This window comes from Xiphophorus maculatus, chromosome 16 (genome assembly GCF_002775205.1).
Source record: "Xiphophorus maculatus strain JP 163 A chromosome 16, X_maculatus-5.0-male, whole genome shotgun sequence".
NCBI lineage: Eukaryota > Metazoa > Chordata > Actinopteri > Cyprinodontiformes > Poeciliidae > Xiphophorus > Xiphophorus maculatus.
This window is the reverse complement of record NC_036458.1, coordinates 16,375,154-16,391,757: the sequence shown is the minus strand read 5'-3', so window position 1 is coordinate 16,391,757 and position 16,604 is coordinate 16,375,154. Positions and strand designations below refer to the sequence as shown.

The 16,604-nt window shown below is 41.1% G+C and overlaps 1 protein-coding gene across 1 annotated transcript; it reads left to right on the top strand.

Moving 5' to 3' along the window:
* Nucleotides 1-196: 196 nt before the first annotated feature.
* LOC102237032 (mitogen-activated protein kinase 1-like) lies at nucleotides 197-14,271 on the top strand. The gene is made up of 9 exons (XM_005807008.2): nucleotides 197-977; nucleotides 2,427-2,609; nucleotides 5,571-5,760; nucleotides 8,968-9,084; nucleotides 9,176-9,290; nucleotides 9,388-9,519; nucleotides 10,146-10,255; nucleotides 11,586-11,713; nucleotides 12,003-14,271. The coding sequence occupies exons 1-8, from the start codon at nucleotides 400-402 to the stop codon at nucleotides 11,694-11,696; spliced, it is 1,536 nt and encodes a 511-aa protein (XP_005807065.1). The 5' UTR covers nucleotides 197-399; the 3' UTR covers nucleotides 11,697-11,713; nucleotides 12,003-14,271.
* The last annotated feature ends 2,333 nt before the right edge of the window (nucleotides 14,272-16,604 follow it).

Genomic DNA, 16,604 nt, shown 5'->3' with positions numbered 1-16,604 from the left:
GCGGCGCCTACTCGCCTACAACACCTACTACTGCTGGCTGGTGGCTGTCGCTCTAATGCGCTTCTTCTTCGTTTGCTGCTTTGTTTAGCTGTAAGACCGATCTTGCCCCGCCCAAACAATGCAGCCCTGTAAACATATCCAGCGCACCTGTACGATGCCGTAGTTTTGCACGCGCATTTACGCTTAGCGCTGAGGACTAACCGCGCTCGCGCACCAAATCCATTTACGTTGTTGGTTGTAAAGAGGGACTACGTCGCCCTCTCTGCTCCGTCCCCTCCGCTCAGCAGAATCGTCCGCCGGAGCTAAGTAACGGAAAGCTGGAAAGCCCTGCTGAAGGGAGCGGCATTTTTTTTTCGGAAGGAAACACCCTCAAAGAGCGGGAGCGGTTTGTAGAGAAGAATGGCGGATTCATGCGGCGATATGCCTGTCAAGGCCGAGAACTCGGAGTGCGCTGAAATAGTTGTTGATACAACTGAGCCGTCGAAAGCGATTAGTACTGGTACTGGTCTCGGCTCTGGCTCTGGTCCTTGCCCCAGCTCTGACCCTGCCCCTGGCTCAGACATCGGCTCTGACCCCCGTCCTGGACTCGACCCCGACCCTGAAGCTGCACCTAAACCCATCCCCATGTCTGTATCCAAACCGAAGGAAGCAGCGGCCCCTGGTTCTGGTTCTGACTCTTCTCTTGGCGCCGATTCTGGCTCAGCAGAACCCATGACTGTGTCCGAGTTTGAGGAGGCAGCGGCCGCTGCTCCCAGGACTGAACCTGGTCATGCTCGCAACCCCGGCCATGTCCCTGGTTCTGGTCGTGCCCCCTGCGCCGACTCTGTCCCCATGGCGATCTCTGGACCGGAGGAGGCTGCGCCCCCACCTCGGTTGCCCAAAACAGACGTGGAGCTGGTGAAGGGACAGGCATTTGACGTTGGACCCCGCTACACCAACCTGGCTTACATCGGGGAGGGAGCGTACGGGATGGTGTGGTGAGTACTATTCCCTAGCTCCCATCGCGCACTTCCCTTCAAGCTCTTTTTAACAGCACATCTTTTCAGAATAGACGCAATTAAAGCAGGGAGTGCAAAAACACATGCAACTTTGCAGCAGTCCTGGTTAACAGGTTAGCTGAGCTGCTGCTACAGGCGGGGTTCTAGTAAAGCTATACAGGAAGCGAGATTGGGAGTGATTGCGCAGGACGCGGTTTATTTTCCCAAAGATGTTCGCAAGCTGTACTCAACCTCAAATGTGCCATAAGACTAATTGGACCACAGTTCTCCTCTCTGCAGGAATAAGCCGCAGCATAATGTCCAGGGTGGATTTGTTAGTTGTGGCGAGGCCTTTCCTCCTGTTATGTGATCTGCAGCCCTGCGTGGCCACTTTGTGAAGTCATCTCTGGACCAGAAGAAGATCAGATAGGGAGTGCAATATGTAAAAAAAAAATCAAGATAAATACACCCATTCATGTCGGGATGAGACACGGGGTAGTTTACATATTTCACATTTGTTTGCCTGATGTCAGACGTGTGATGCCACTATACATGCAGTCAGTGTGAACATCGCAACCGGTTGGTTTAGTGGAGGAAGAAGAGTTAGTCTGCAAAATGACAGAAAAACTCATTTTGCAGACTTAAGGAGGAGTCATCTGACTGACTGCTGGCTGGTTTGGCCAATTTGTGGTTTTATTTCAGAGCTGAGCTTTAATGACTTGATGAGTGGTGGGGAGGATTTATTTATCTTATTTTATACAGAAGATTAAGGGAGAAGGAACACATTTTGATGTTTAAATGATCATACATTCTTTCTCCAAATATAGAGATGTTTTGACTAGAATTAGTCAACCAGATGTTTAAATCAGCCAGTTTCCCCTGGATTCAAAAGAAATGTTTCTTTTTAATCATTGTCTATTTTGAGGCACTTTAAGGTTAGTTGAAAGAAAAATAACATTTTAAGGATAGAAATGCGCCAAATTTTTATTTTTTTTAGTTCTAACTTTGAAGTACAAACTGTGCTGTTTGCTGACGCATTTATAGACAGAAAACTGAGGGAGTTCTTAGCTTTGACGCATTCAATGACTAGAAAAAAAGTAGATTTTTTTTTTTTATCTCTGATCATTATCAATCAAGGGAAAATTGTCTGATTTCAATCAAGCAGCTTGATCAGTGCATCTCTATATTTGACTTAAATGTTCAGTTTCACACCTCCACTAACAGCAGAGCGGTGGTGTAATAACGCCTATTCTCTTGCAAAGTGTCATGCAAAACCCAACTTCGATAACCCCAACAAAGGAAGTAGCGCCTAGATAAAGCCGTGACGCCAACATCATGTCGTCGTCCTCACACTCCACACCTTTCAGAGCTGCCGTGCGTCGTCTGCAGTCGTTTTTGCTTGTGTGTGTGCTACTACTTGTGTTTTGTCCTTCCTTTACCCATATGCAGTTCAGCTCAGGACAACTGGACCCAACAGCGGGTGGCCATCAAGAAAATCAGCCCGTTTGAGCACCAGACCTACTGCCAGCGCACGCTGCGGGAGATCAAGATCCTGCTGCGCTTCCGCCACGAGAACATCATCGGGATCAATGACATCATCAGGGCGCCGCAGTTGGAGAACATGAGAGACGTGTATCCTGCCACACGTAATTCGCTGGGAGCTGAGTGTTGTGGAGATTTTGTCGTAATTTTAACATGAGCTGAGAGGAAACTTTCTGCTAAGAGCAGTGAAGCTCAGATAGCATCAAGGTTTCTATGGTTACCAAAGCAGGTGCTCAGTACTTGAGCCAAAAGCCTTGGAAGAGTTGTTTTGCTGTTGTTGTTTGGCTTTGTCATTTGCTCTTGTCATGTTTAATTGTGCAGAGACTCCTGTGCTCGCACTTTTATTGCGGCAGGTTTTCATTTTTTAAGTGTTTGTCTTTGAGAATTGGGCTTCCAGTCAAGCCTGCGCATCTGTGCGCCGCCTGCGAGGCGTCTGATGAGGTTAGATGAGACGGACCCGTTAGTAATGACTTAGACGGGATTCTACAACCCCACTGAGCTTCAACAGGCCCTTTTTTTCCAGCTTAAGAAACTTCAGTATGAAACGCTGTTGAGATTTATATTGAATATAAAGTAAGCAGAGTTGAACTGCTGGAAGGTTATTGCAGTTTCAAGTGTTTTTATTATTTGAGGTTACTGTAACGAGGCCGGCCTTACAGGGATTACCTAATTTAATTTTCTACGGAGCAAAAATACCGTACTACTGTATATCCTTCCAAATATTGCATCCAAGTAGTTTGTTTCATTTAGGGTTTTGTAATGACTATTTTGATTCGACATATTGTGCAGGTTTAGTATAAACTAGCGATGGGCAATATGGACAAAATTTTGTGGTACTGTTGTGATAATGGTAAAAATAATAAACTATTCCTTTTTTTTTGTTAGGCAACAGTTTGGCTGGGACTGCATGTCACAGCATTCATAACATCATAAACACAAAAACTGCTCTGAAAAACATAAATTTTTAAAACGGGCTTCTTCATGGTGACTTGGTGATTTCTATCACACACTGCACACAGATTATTTACTGATATTTATTGATGTTCTAGTGGAGAAAATTCTGAAAAATAACGTGTCTGACAATACTGTTGGTTTTGGGGGGATTTTTATTATTAGTTGGAATTTATCAAGACAACAATAAATGAAAATTTTGATTTAAAAAAATCATGATAATTGATAAACAATACAATAAATACTTACCCATTTTTTTGTAAGAATGCTACTACCAGCCATGTTTTTTAAAAAGTTTTTTGAATGCTAAGTGAAGTCTATTTTTTTCCATCATATATTTGTAAAAGTTAGCTTTGGGGATATTATCTGAGCATGGAGCCTCAAGATTTGGCAGCAATGGATAAATTTGTAATTGGATTACTCCGTCAATCCCTTATACTGTACCTCTCTGTTGTGCCTAAGTGGTCCATTCAACACCGCCATAGGTAAAAAAGTAAAATAAAATACAAAACTGTCCATGGACCGGGCAGGGTTAATCTAACACATCACCTGTGGTGGTTAAGCTGCTTCGGTTGTTTTTCTTTGGTTCCCGTTGAGCAGTGATGTGTGGACACGGCCCGCCAGCGAGCTGCTGTCGCTGAGAGCTGCTCTGGCTGCTGCTTTGCTCAAAAGCTTCATTGTTTCCAGAAGAAAAAAAATGGCAGGAATGTCTGAGTCTTTCAATCTTGTCTTGTTTGATGCTCCCAGTCGGTTTAGTTACTCAGTGTTGCCACCTTGCAAAGGCGTTTGTTACCGAGCAAAAGTAGCAACTGATGATCAGCTGAGATCAACAGATGATGCTGTGAACACAGCTTTGTGTTAATGCCAACAGTTGGAGCCGATCATTTTTCTTCTTTCTTTGCCAAAGAAAAGCTGCTCATTTCCTGTCTGTCGTTTGATTTTTGGTTATGCCCAGTGAAAAAACACACAGCAGTATCCTGTCGTGGTCATGCAGAGCACAGAACAGTATTGGGTCCTCTTTTCTGATCTTTTTTTTTCTTCTTTTTTTATCTCACCCTGCAAGGTTTCTAGTAGATTTAGGGCGAAGATTACCATGAAAGAAAGCTGATTTTGCTACTTCTGCTTCGATTTGCTCCCAGGTTTGGGATCAGTATGTTATACGAAAACCCAGTGACAACCCCGTTATCGGTTCTCTGGTAGAATCCGTCAGATTTTTGTTAAAAATCTTCATGCGCTCTGAAAGGATTCCCACGCCCTTTCAGCAGAGAATCAAGCCCACAGCCTCACAGATCCACCATCGCATTTAGCCAGTGGGTGTGAAGTGTTGTCACACATGTTCATCTTTGTTGAAAGGAGTGTTTGCCGAGTCCGTAGCTCAACTGAAGTCCATCAGAGTTTTGCTAGGAAAGGATGACGATAGGCAATAATCTCATTTAATATTTTGACCTACCTTCTCTTTTGGGTACATTGCAGAAAGTTGCATCTGTCTACAACGTAAAGTAGCTGTACAGTTAGCCAAGATCTGCTGCAGTTTTTTGCTATTTTAAAAGTAGCATTGCAACAACAATAATTCTGCAATATGTTGTGCAGCTCTAATTGGTACCACTTACTTTAAAAGACATTGCATGCACATCTGCAAGCTTTGGTTGGTCAATGCAACTATGCATGGAACTGTCTTGTTAAACAACAGCCGCATTATGTTTAACAGGGATTTTCTAGTACTGTGCGTAACTTTTGTTATATTACTTTACATCATTTCCTTGTGGCTAAAGGTCAGAACATGAGCAGCCTCATCGATTGTTCTTCTGATAACCGTGTATCTGTTCTTTCTGTTTAGATTTTGCGGTTGATTCTTTTTTTTTTTTTTTCTGGTTTACTGAGAATAATTAGAGGAACATAGTCATTGCAACACACGTTTCACATTGTCTGCAGCCCAAAGTTTTGCAGTTTCAGGTTGAATAAAAGAGGTGAAAGTGGGTCTGAAGAGAAATAAATTAAAAAGAAAATACAAAGCACCCAAATTTTGTCAGGTCAATGTAAAAAGGATGTGACTTTCTGTCAGTTTTGGGTTTGTTTGCCTTGACCCGTGCGTGTGTCCAGCTACATCGTGCAAACGCTGATGGAGACAGACTTGTACAAGCTCTTGAAGACCCAGAAGCTGAGCAACGAGCATGTGTGCTACTTCCTTTACCAGATCCTGAGGGGTCTTAAGTACATTCACTCTGCCAATGTGCTGCACCGGGACCTCAAGCCCTCCAACCTGCTCATCAACACCACCTGCGACCTGAAGGTGAGTCCGGACATCTGGCGTTAAAGTTTTCATCAGAGACTAAGTAGAAGTATGTCGTACCTTCGAAGGTACTCGTACCACTAGGCCTGTCACGATAGCAAATTTTGCTGAGCGATTAATTGTCTCAAAAAATTATTGCGATAAACGATAATATTGTCTGAAGACCTTTTTACACTGATTTAATGGAAATGATGTAATAATGCATGTGATTTCCTGCCAAAGATAGATACATTTTATTTTCAAAAGAATATTTAACACTGGAACTGATAAACTAAATAAACAAAACAACCAAAAACAAAATGGATTCTCAGTCTCCATTAACAAAAAATGTACTTGATAAAAACTAAACAACATAAAGCCAAAGTGGAAATAAATACTGCATTCAACCAAAAGAGTGCAGATTATGAAGTGTGTATATTATGTTGCCCTTCAGTAATAACTAGATTTAAATAGAGAAGACGGGCACATCGACTACCTGATGCAATAATTCACACTACATGATTTTTTGCTCCTATTTTTCACCATACAACAATCTTAGACCTTTGGTCTTCCTAAGATTGTGTGGTGTGTTACGGTAGATCCTCGTTGCCGCTCCGATCCAAATCAGGGGTTTTCCCCGACTGGGATCTTAACGCAGCCTGTTGAATGTGACAGGTAGCCAATCAGAAAGCACGGATTCTCCTCAGCGTTTTCTGAGGGGAAATTATGTCGGGGAATCCCAAACAGCTGACATGGCGCAACCCGAAGTCCAGCCGACGTGGAAACAACATTAATGTTTATTCAACATGCAAAGAATATAGAAATGACAAGAGGAGGTGTTGGAGCGAAATTGCTACCGCAGTTGATAAACCCGGTAACTTTTCAGCTGTTCTTCGTTAACGTGACATAAATAGGTTCTAATGATTTTCATTCAGTCAGGACTTTACGCTGACACTAGCCACATGCATTGCAGGTAGATTGTAGTAATGCATTGATTAATACCTGGTTTTAAAATTAGTTAACTGAACTTGTAGCCATTATTTTGTGCCCATTGTTGGACACCACACGGCAGGAACGAACCCGATCAAACAGTTATACCTAGGATTTCTGTCGACTAATGTGTAGTCTGTCAGGTTTTGAAAATGGGCCGACAATCGGCTGACGTGTAGTGTGCACTGGGCTTTACACTAAGGAAATGAGGAAGGGAGGATCAGTGGAGAGCACCGGAGTTGAGCCTTTTTTCATTCGGTGTCATCAACAGAAAGAGAAAAAGGCCGGAAGAGACGATAATGCCGATAATTGAAATGACGTCGATAGTTTTAATTTATCGTACGATTAATCGATTTATCGTTTATCGCGACAGGCCTACGTACCACTTGACGTTTTTCACATTTTGTCATTATCTAATAGAGCAACACAAATTAGTGCTTAAAGTCCTGATCTGCGGTAAGACTTTCTGCATAATTTTGTCCGCCCGTCACAATAAAATACACCGCAGTGTGTGGAGGATGCAAATATCGTGGCACTTGGTATGTTTTGTTTTGCATTTTCATGACAATGGAAACTCTAGTTCCTCCTCTGTACAACGTTGTGTTTTGTATCGGACCGATCTGGCTTTCCCCCGTTTCATTTTACCTTTGCTTTAAATCTACATGTTCCCAGTACAGCTGCACCTGGCTTGGTGATTTTAGCTCTTGGCCAGGTGCTGCTTTTAAATACCTCGTTAGTTTCAAGAGTTATAAAAACTTCACATTTCAATTTCTGTCTTTTTTTTTTTTTTTTTTTAGCAGAGTAAAATGCAAACTTGTTTAGAAAGTTTGCATCCATAGTTTTGTTTACAAATAATAATGTCTTTGAAATTACAGTAGATGTGAAGGGTTTTTTTTATTCGCTAAGGTTTTTCACACTTTGTAACAAACACAAACGTCAGCCTATTCTAGTGGGACTTTGTGTTATGAGGCAACGCAAAGCAAGCCCCTCCAGGAAGTTGCAATCGCAACTATTCGTGCAAATTCATTCATCGTTCTCGAATTTTGAACGATGCAATTTTCACCCATCGCCGCAAGTTTTTCGCAAGCCTAACCAATCACCTTCAGGTTTTCTGTAGTTCCTTCTCTTCTGCTCAATCACCACGCTCAGCTGAATTTTGTCCAGTCTTCTCAACCCCTTTCTAATATGACTTCCCGTTTCATGACATCTCTTGACAGTCAAACCTACGAGACGAGAGCATGTCTGACGCAAAATATTTGCCCTTTTTTCTTTCTTCTTTTGCTTTTTCTTTCTATTCAGGCATGATTTCATTCGCATTAAGGATGCTTTTTTGTAGGACCATGTTACGACATGAATAAACCAAAAAGAAGTACAATTGCAACTTTGACCACAAGCCTGTGAAAAAGGTGCCTCAAAATCTGTGATTATTTTTCTTTTAGATTACGACAATCACTCAAGTTGAAAACAAAATTTATTTAACTTTTGCTATCTCATTAAGAGCTGTTGTGGACAACCCAAAACAACTACTGGTACTTGCAGCTTTGGAGCTGCAGGTTCTGCTCTTTTGCATAAAATCTATCTAAGTTTGTGCTCATAGCTGAGAAATTGGGGAAAATTGTTCAATTAAAATATCATTTTGCAGCTTCCTCTCAGTCTTGTTTTTTGTTTGCTTGAACTAACCTCTCAGTGTGTGTGTAGCGTACAATCCACAGTGGTCTTGTGAACATTTGGCATTCAGCCATCAATCCCTGGATTAGCTGATCATATGTGAGGAATGGAGCACAAAGGAAGCGTTTCAAAGCAGTGTGTTGCCAAAGTCTGACCTAATCCTAGAGCAGCTGGACAGTTGTGACTTTGCTTTCTGGCTGTAATGTGCAGAAAACATTAAATTAAAAATAGATTTGCACAGCAAACAGGGGTAAGTTAGAAAGAATGAACCGTCATATTTGCACCTTTCATTAAAAAAAGGTTTGATGTACTTGCGTTGTTCCTCTTATTAAACCAGCTGCTGTCCCCTAGTGAAGTCCATTCTTTCTCAGCACATTATCCTGCTTAAATGGAGCCGGATTACGTGCAAGTTGCACAATTTATAGGACTTCAAAAGTGGCTTTATTAACAAAACAGGAACTTATTAAGAAGCGGTGTGTGTCCTCTCGCTGGAGCTTGGGAATTGATTGGAAAACAAAATCAACAAATCAGTTCTTCCTTACATTATTTTCAATTTTGTTTCTTTCTCAGATTTGTGACTTCGGCCTGGCTCGGATAGCTGATCCAGTTCACGACCACACTGGTTTCCTCACCGAGTACGTAGCCACACGTTGGTACAGAGCCCCAGAAATCATGCTCAACTCAAAGGTACGAGTCGAACTCACTCACTCGCTCTCGCAATTTTGGTATTTGACTGGCGAATTAGTAAAAATTCAGCTGCACGGGTGTGTTTTTCCAGGGCTACTCAAAGTCTATCGACATGTGGTCTGTGGGCTGCATCCTGGCTGAGATGTTGTCCAACAAACCCATCTTTCCTGGGAAACACTACTTGGACCAACTGAACCACATACTGGGTGAGACTTTTTTTATTTTTATTAACTGTGCAGTCATGATGGGGACAAAAAGCAAAAAAAAAAAAAAAGCTGCTGTGCTGAACATCTGTGTGTGCAGGCGTACTTGGGTCACCGTCTCAAGAAGATCTGAACTGCATAATTAACCTGAAGGCGCGGAACTACCTTCAATCCCTGCCCCCTAAGACCAGGATTCCCTGGGACAGACTCTTTCCAAAGGCAGATCCAAAAGGTAATTCAGCTTATTATGACTTTTGCGAATGTTTGAAAAGACCTGGAAAATGAGGATATTCCAAAGGAAAGTTGATAAGTTTGTTTTGCAGCCTCCATTATTTAAAAATTACTATCATTTAAACATTTGAAAAGTGGGTCAGAGTAATGAAACCACAGCCTGATTAAAAGCAGGAAAACGTAATATGAATCTGTAGAGAGAGAAACTTAACATGCACAAAGATTCACTTGTTACATTAAGTTTAAACAAGCAAACTGTAGGTGAAAATCTGACAAACAAAAACAAAACACCTATATAAAAAAAACAAACTCTAAGAAACGTGTTGCTAGAGAAATAGTGCTGCTTGTGGGAATATTTGTCAGTCAATAAAGTTGGATTGTTTTATTGGAAAACACAAAGCTCACTGCAAATGAGATGCGTTCTCTGGGATCGTGCAGCAAAAGATGGATCGACCCCAAACACGTTTAAAAAGTGGATTAAATGAATTGCACTACTGCTAAATATGAGTATCTGACAAACAAAAAAATGTTCTTACTGAATTAATTTTTTGCACGAGGGTGTAGAAACTCAAAACATTTGCTAATGGTAGAGGATGGTTAATGACGACTCCTTGTTCTTCTTTGAAGCCTTGGACCTGTTGGGTTGCATGTTGACATTTAACCCCAACAAGCGCATCACTGTTGAAGATGCCCTGGCTCATCCCTACCTGGAGCAGTACTACGACCCCACCGATGAGGTACAAATACGTCCTGTATCTAAAGTTTATCGCAGAGCGAAGGTTAGAGAGGCGACTTTGTACTGGAGTTTAAACAGTTGCGAAGCCTACGGAAGGAGTTGCGCTCTGGAATTGCAAACGGGAAGAAAGTTGATCATATTTGTGAAAGGGCGTGTAATACCATTGATTTGCTTTGTTATTTTTGTTTTCAGTTTGGTTTTATTTGTAGAAAAAAAACCTGTAGTTCACCACAGATGTGAACGGCTACATGTAACAAAATTTTAATGAAAGTAAATAAATAAATAAATTGGATTAAATCAAATTTTCTAGGAACACTTTTTAGTTTTTGAGCCATTTCTAACCAGCATTGTTGCTCCAGATCACAAACCTCCATTGTGCAAAATGGTGGCAGTGGATGGAAGCAGCTGAAAGTCTTTTTTTTTTTTAAAACATTAAGTCATTTTTTAGTCCGTTTTACTGCACTACAGTAATGCATTCATAGGAGACTTTCAGTCGTGTCACTCAAATTCTGTGCATTTGTTTCTGATAACCCTTTTTTTTAAAGTAAAGGAAATTACAAATATAAATAGACTGTTTTTCTTATTGTTATTTCACTTAAACAACAAGGTGGAAAAATGTTGCGGGTGAAGCAAATTATTGTGGGGTGAACATGAAGGGGAACATTTGGAGAGTGTGGCTGCTAATTTAGTTGAACTCAATCCACATTTCACTAAACGGAACACAATAAGTGTTTTCTAACATGAGAAAACTTGCGATAGCAAGACCTGCGGCTGCCTTAATGGCCTGGCTGTTGACCTTGCTAGAGCCATCTGCTGTCACCATGGCAACAGAACCATGTCCTTGCTCCTCTAACTTCCTTAAAGCCAGTATTCCAATAATCGTTCAAACCTGGGGCTAAAAGCGTTTCCGATGGAGGCTGTTTCTGATGGGTGAGGAGAAATGGACCCTTTTCTACCTTTTTGCTGACACGAAGCTGACTTGCACATGGAAGATCTTCGGGGAGACAGGAGTCCTCACTTCATTCCTTTCTCTATGTCTCCCACAAGTGACCACACACTCCTGTTAGAAAGAGAGAAACTAATCTGCTTTCTGCACGGTTGCCCTCCAGGTGCCCTCAACCACATTTGTTAGTGCACTTTTTAATTTTACAGAGGTGTAGTTCAAAGACTCCTTTTGTGCCAGAAAAGTGGATTTTGGACTTTATTTTAAGACGAAGGACTTGGATTTAACTGCAAGCTGTTAAAGTTACTAGTTGCCAATTTGCCGATTCCAAGCCAATCAGACTCTTTAGCTCTTGTTTTGATCCGTGTTGTGTGTGCTCTGGTGTTAGCCCGAAGCGGAGACGCCATTTGACTTCACAACAGAACTGGACGATCTTCCCAAGGAGACACTGAAGGAAATGATCTATGACGAAACGGCTCGTTTCCAGACGATGAGCTGAGGAACAGTCAGTCGCAGGTACGTGACAGTCAGTCGCATGTTCTCAGTGGCCATTTTACCTGGATTTAAAGGAAAACCAGTCTGTAATTGTCTCATTGAATGCAACATCGGCTGGATTGAGAATTTTTCTTCCAAGCTTCTTCGTTGGTATTCTGCTGAAAAGTTTGTGAACTTGAAGTGGGGAGGGGAAAAAAAAACAAATTTAAAACTAACATCTTAAGTTGGATGAAGGCACTTCTTAATTTATAGTTTGAATAAAAGTCTTGATGTTTTGGATGATTCTGTTTCCTTTGTTCTTTCTTTGCAGTTTTACTGAGTTATTCCAGCGACGCTTGGAGCCAGAAGACCCTGAACGATATGCTAAAACAAAAGAAACGTGCATCCTGAAGAAACCAACAAATATAAACATTAACCTGCTTATCTTTGCATTTCCACTGCAAGACGGAGCTAAGTATAAAAATGGGTTGCTGTTACTGAGCAGGGTATGCTCTGTCAAATTCATGCCGTTTCCGTTTTGTCCATGTTGGACTCCTCACACACCTCGGATATAAATTTTTTTCTCCTTGTTTTTAAGCCTATTTTTACTGCTCCGGCTTGTCTAGCACCTTCTGCAGTAACTCTTCTCCTCACCAACGCGTATGAACCATCCTACTGTATTAACCAGCTCCGTAACGCTCCTGATCTCTGAGAACGAGTTACAGCTTTGAATATTTGAGGGCTTAAAGAACCGGGACGGGGATGCTAACCGGGTGTGTGCATGTACGTACAGAATATAATGGATTTTCTAGTTTTTTTTTTTAAATGTGGTTCTCAGTTTTTGTTTGTAAGGGTGTATTTTTGAGTCTTTTTTTAGTTGTTGTTGTTTTGTGTGCTTTTGATTTTTTTTTGTTAGTGCTTTTTAAACAATTGATATTTTTAGTGGCATGTTGTCAGGATTTCCTTACAGTTTCTCCTTTTTCTGTACGAAAACCCAGCTGAATGCATGCATTCCTGAAATTGAGTAAAGGTGCAAAAAGATCCTAGGGGGACAAAATTGATGCACAACTCACCCCAAGGCCAAGCACACTGAAGACTCCCACATGGTTTAGCAACATGACACATACTGGAGGAAATAAAGATGAGGGAAAAAATGCCCACAAGCTCATTAAAATATTGCAGCTGTGATACCAAAGTCCTTTTATTTTCTATTTTCCCCCCAGAACTTGTGGGATTCACTCTGTTGAGTATTTCTTGTTTTGTTGTTGCTCTGCTCTCTAAGCTATACAAAAATCATCACATTCCCATAACAAAATTGTCACCAATGACACTCCATCATGTAAAAAGAAAAAAATCCTGCCTGTGTTTGCAACAGATTATTTATTTGTTTATTGAATGAGTTTTTGTTGTTGTTGTTGCTGCCTCTTTGAGTCTTGGTCCTTGTACCTCAAAAATTGAGAGAGGCAACGTCTTTTCCCACGATTGGTGCCGCCGTGCATTCTTGCACAACAGTGCGCGGTGAAATTCACTTGGCTGTTGGTCTTACAAGTGACGGTTGTGTCTTTTCATGCTGTTACATGCCAAACTGATTGCTAGTGGCCAAGAAAGTTATTGCATCTTTTTTCTTTTAATAAAAAAAATCTATGTACATTGCTTTGTAGGCTTATGCTACATATGAGTTGGCCTCTGTTGCTGCATCTGCGTCGTTCTGCCTAACAGGGAGGGTTTATTTCTTGCTCTTGATTCTGTAACTTCCTCCGTTCAGCTCTGCTCATGTTCCGTGTTGGTTTGGACCTCCTGCTGCTCTGTGGAGCGCTATTCGATTGTATTTCGTTGTTGTTTTTTGTTTGTGCTGGGACTAGTAAGAGAAGATGCTCGCAGAGAAAATGATCTGCTCTGGATCACTCGCGGCTGGCTTGTGATGCTAATCTTCCTGCCCTCATCTTATATTCCTACATCTCTGATTCGTGTCGCTGTTCCCTCAGAAGCCATAACCAGCTCTTTTTCTTTTTCTCCTTCGTTTTCCTCCAAATCCTCTCCATGCTTTACTCAAAGGGCTGCCTCCTCATCCTCCTCCTCGCCTCTCTGCTCGCTGTCCCCCATCAGTTCTTCCGGAAGCAGAACACCTGGTCCGATCCCGACCCAATCAGCACGCCTGCACTTTGTCTTTCAAGCCATGCGCCCTTCGTCTCCCCTCCATTTTTTGGAGGCTATTTAAGCTAGCCTCCATCTTTTGTGTCGTATTTGTGCAGCTTTTAAGTTCGGGTTGCAGAAATGTATGTCTGTGTAAAGACTGTTTGTGTATTTGCACTGTTAAACCAAGACTCCTCTCTTTTTTTTCGTTTTTTGGATTATCACTTACTCCCTGTGGATTTTTAATCCACCAGATGTGTTCTTGGTGTTGCACGGAAAGGCCTCTCTTTTATTAATATCATTTCCTCCCTCTTAACACGCCACCTGACCCAATATCTTTTTTGGGAATAATGAAAGAGGAGGAATCCTGACACACTCCTACACACACCCTCTCTGACTGACGTGAGGGGTGTGACCCCGTGTGTCGACATTCACTGTATCGGCAAGGGCCTGCCTGTCTTAAAGCCTGTTTAAGGATGTTTTTAAATGGCTATTATTATTAAGTTTTATTGGTAGAATGCTTATTTTTTTCATAAAAGGGAGTTCAGATTTTTTTTGTGTGTGTTTTCTCTTATGGCTATTATTAATATTACTATAACTAGGAGTGTTTTCAGTCTTTCTGAAGCGTATACTTTTTGTCTTTTATGTTCTCCAACCAGATCGTAAAAGGATTAATTTTGTTTTACAGAGATTGTCGAGGATATGAGTCACTGAGAGTTATAGTCTGTATTCTGTGGTATTATTAATTAAATGATTAACAAAAACAGAATTATATACATGGAATTAAATAAAATTTCAACATGCTGTTAACCCTGTTTCATGACCCTTGTTTTTTTTTTTATTTTTATTGTTTTGTCTTTTCAACGCTGCTGGAGATTGTTGTTCAGCAAAGGAACCAGGAGGGGGCAGTAAGCATACAGAACATGAAGTTTACATCCTCTCTTTGTTAATCATTTAGGCTGGATTAATGAATTTGTTATTGGATAAAATTTGTAGATGTTCCCCACATGCTTCAAATACAAAATGTGACAAACTATTTGCCCTTTAACAGATTTATTCTGATTTAGCTTTTCAGTCACACTCAAAACAGAGTTTGTAATTAGACAAAGATGAGCCGTCTTTGTCAAATGCACAATTTGAATTAACTGTAATTAACTTTTAAAGGTGTGGTAAATATTTTCTAGGCACATAGTACAATCGAGTTACTATGTTCCCTTCAGTTATAAAAATAATGCATTCATTAAGCATATCTTGAACGAAATTTGACTTCCTAATTGGACAAAATGATCCTGCTCTTTCCGACACTCCACCCTCAGCACGTCCTCACAACAGTGCTTGGACTGAGAAACATAGTCATATGATCAAATAACATGATATAAATATCCCCCTTTTCAAAATTTCTATTTCAGCAGCCTCATCCAGAATTACTGTCAGGCATGTGAATCAAAGATCACTTAAATGGAGCCTGTCTGACAACATGAAGTAGGGTACAAGACTTTAAAACGCAGTACATTATGGTCCAATCAACAGGAGATAGTGTAGTGTCCTGGGTCACAAAAGTGTTGCGCTCGTCTTCCTTACTGCACAACCCCAGGACCTTTGATTCCAGGTGAGATCAGAGTACATTCATTCACCCACCCATAAAAAATAATGAGATTATTAGCTATATAAAAGGATATTTAATGCCACATAATGCAAAGTACAATCATAAACTGGAACAGAAATACAGAGAGTCACCATCCAGTGCTGGGGCGTCAGTCAGCATATCTCAGTGTTGATACAGAGAGAAGTGGGGGAAAAAATAGACAGCTCTGTATTTATCTACTTTCTAAACTACGCTCGCTGTAAGGGCCCTTATCCTTGTATAAACTTATTTGTGTGGCCTAACTGGTTACAGATATCCGAGCGGTGGGAGTGTGCATGTTGGCGAGATAAAATGACTCCTGGTGAAGTTATCAAAAAGGATAAAAATGATTTCAGATGAAGCTGTGTACAGACAGTTTCAGCTGAGAGTACAAACAGTTTCACCTCACAAAGAGATAATGAACCATACGCTCTGAGTGACTGAACACTTTCTTTCTTTCTTTCTTTCTTTCTTTCTTCTGTGTACTGAGTTATTGTGCAGCAGCCAAATCTCTCCAAGTTGAAAATTTAAAAAAGTACCTCAAGAGCACCAGAGCTCACCAAATGTGTCTAAATCTTTATTTTTTTTTTTGTCGATTTTCTGATTAAACATGACCGAATGGCTTTCTTTGCCCAACTAGATTGTGTTAATTTGGGTTAACAAACAGATGAGGTATTTTTGTACTCCGCAAAGTGAGACAGAACAGATCCTAAATTATTATTAAATGTTTTTAATGTACATTTAGACACGCCCGAACATATCAGATCCGTCTCAGGTTTCTCCGTAAACCCTCCTTCGTTGGTGGACTTTGAGTCGTGAGAATGCTCATTTCCCTGGAACTTACCTTACCTGCTTTTCTCATTTTCTGCGGCATGTTTCGGCAAGGCTGCTCCCACTCAGACATTCCTTAAGTGTAAAAGCTACAGCCTGTACCTGTCCTATTGAAAAAGAAACGAACAGCCAAATGTCAAAAAGCATGACTCTGCGAATGCGAGGCAATGCTGGACATTCAGGTCGTCTTGCTGTGAATAGCTTCATGTGTTCTGGCTGCAGCTTTGTGCAGCACTCTGTAGCTGTTGCACCTCTGCATTGTTTGTTGCATTGAAACCGAACAATATACCGCGTCCTGCTGACTCTGTAGTTGATATAGAGAGTTTTCAGTGATGCCAACATGCA

Excerpts from the sequence above, each read along its gene's own strand:
- LOC102237032 (XM_005807008.2), top strand. The coding sequence starts at position 400 with ATGGCGGATTCATGCGGCGATATGCCTGTCAAGGCCGAGAACTCGGAG. Across the intron at positions 978-2,426 it reads GGAGCGTACGGGATGGTGTG|TTCAGCTCAGGACAACTGGA; the intron begins GTGAGTACTATT and ends ACCCATATGCAG. Across the intron at positions 5,761-8,967 it reads ACACCACCTGCGACCTGAAG|ATTTGTGACTTCGGCCTGGC; the intron begins GTGAGTCCGGAC and ends TTTCTTTCTCAG.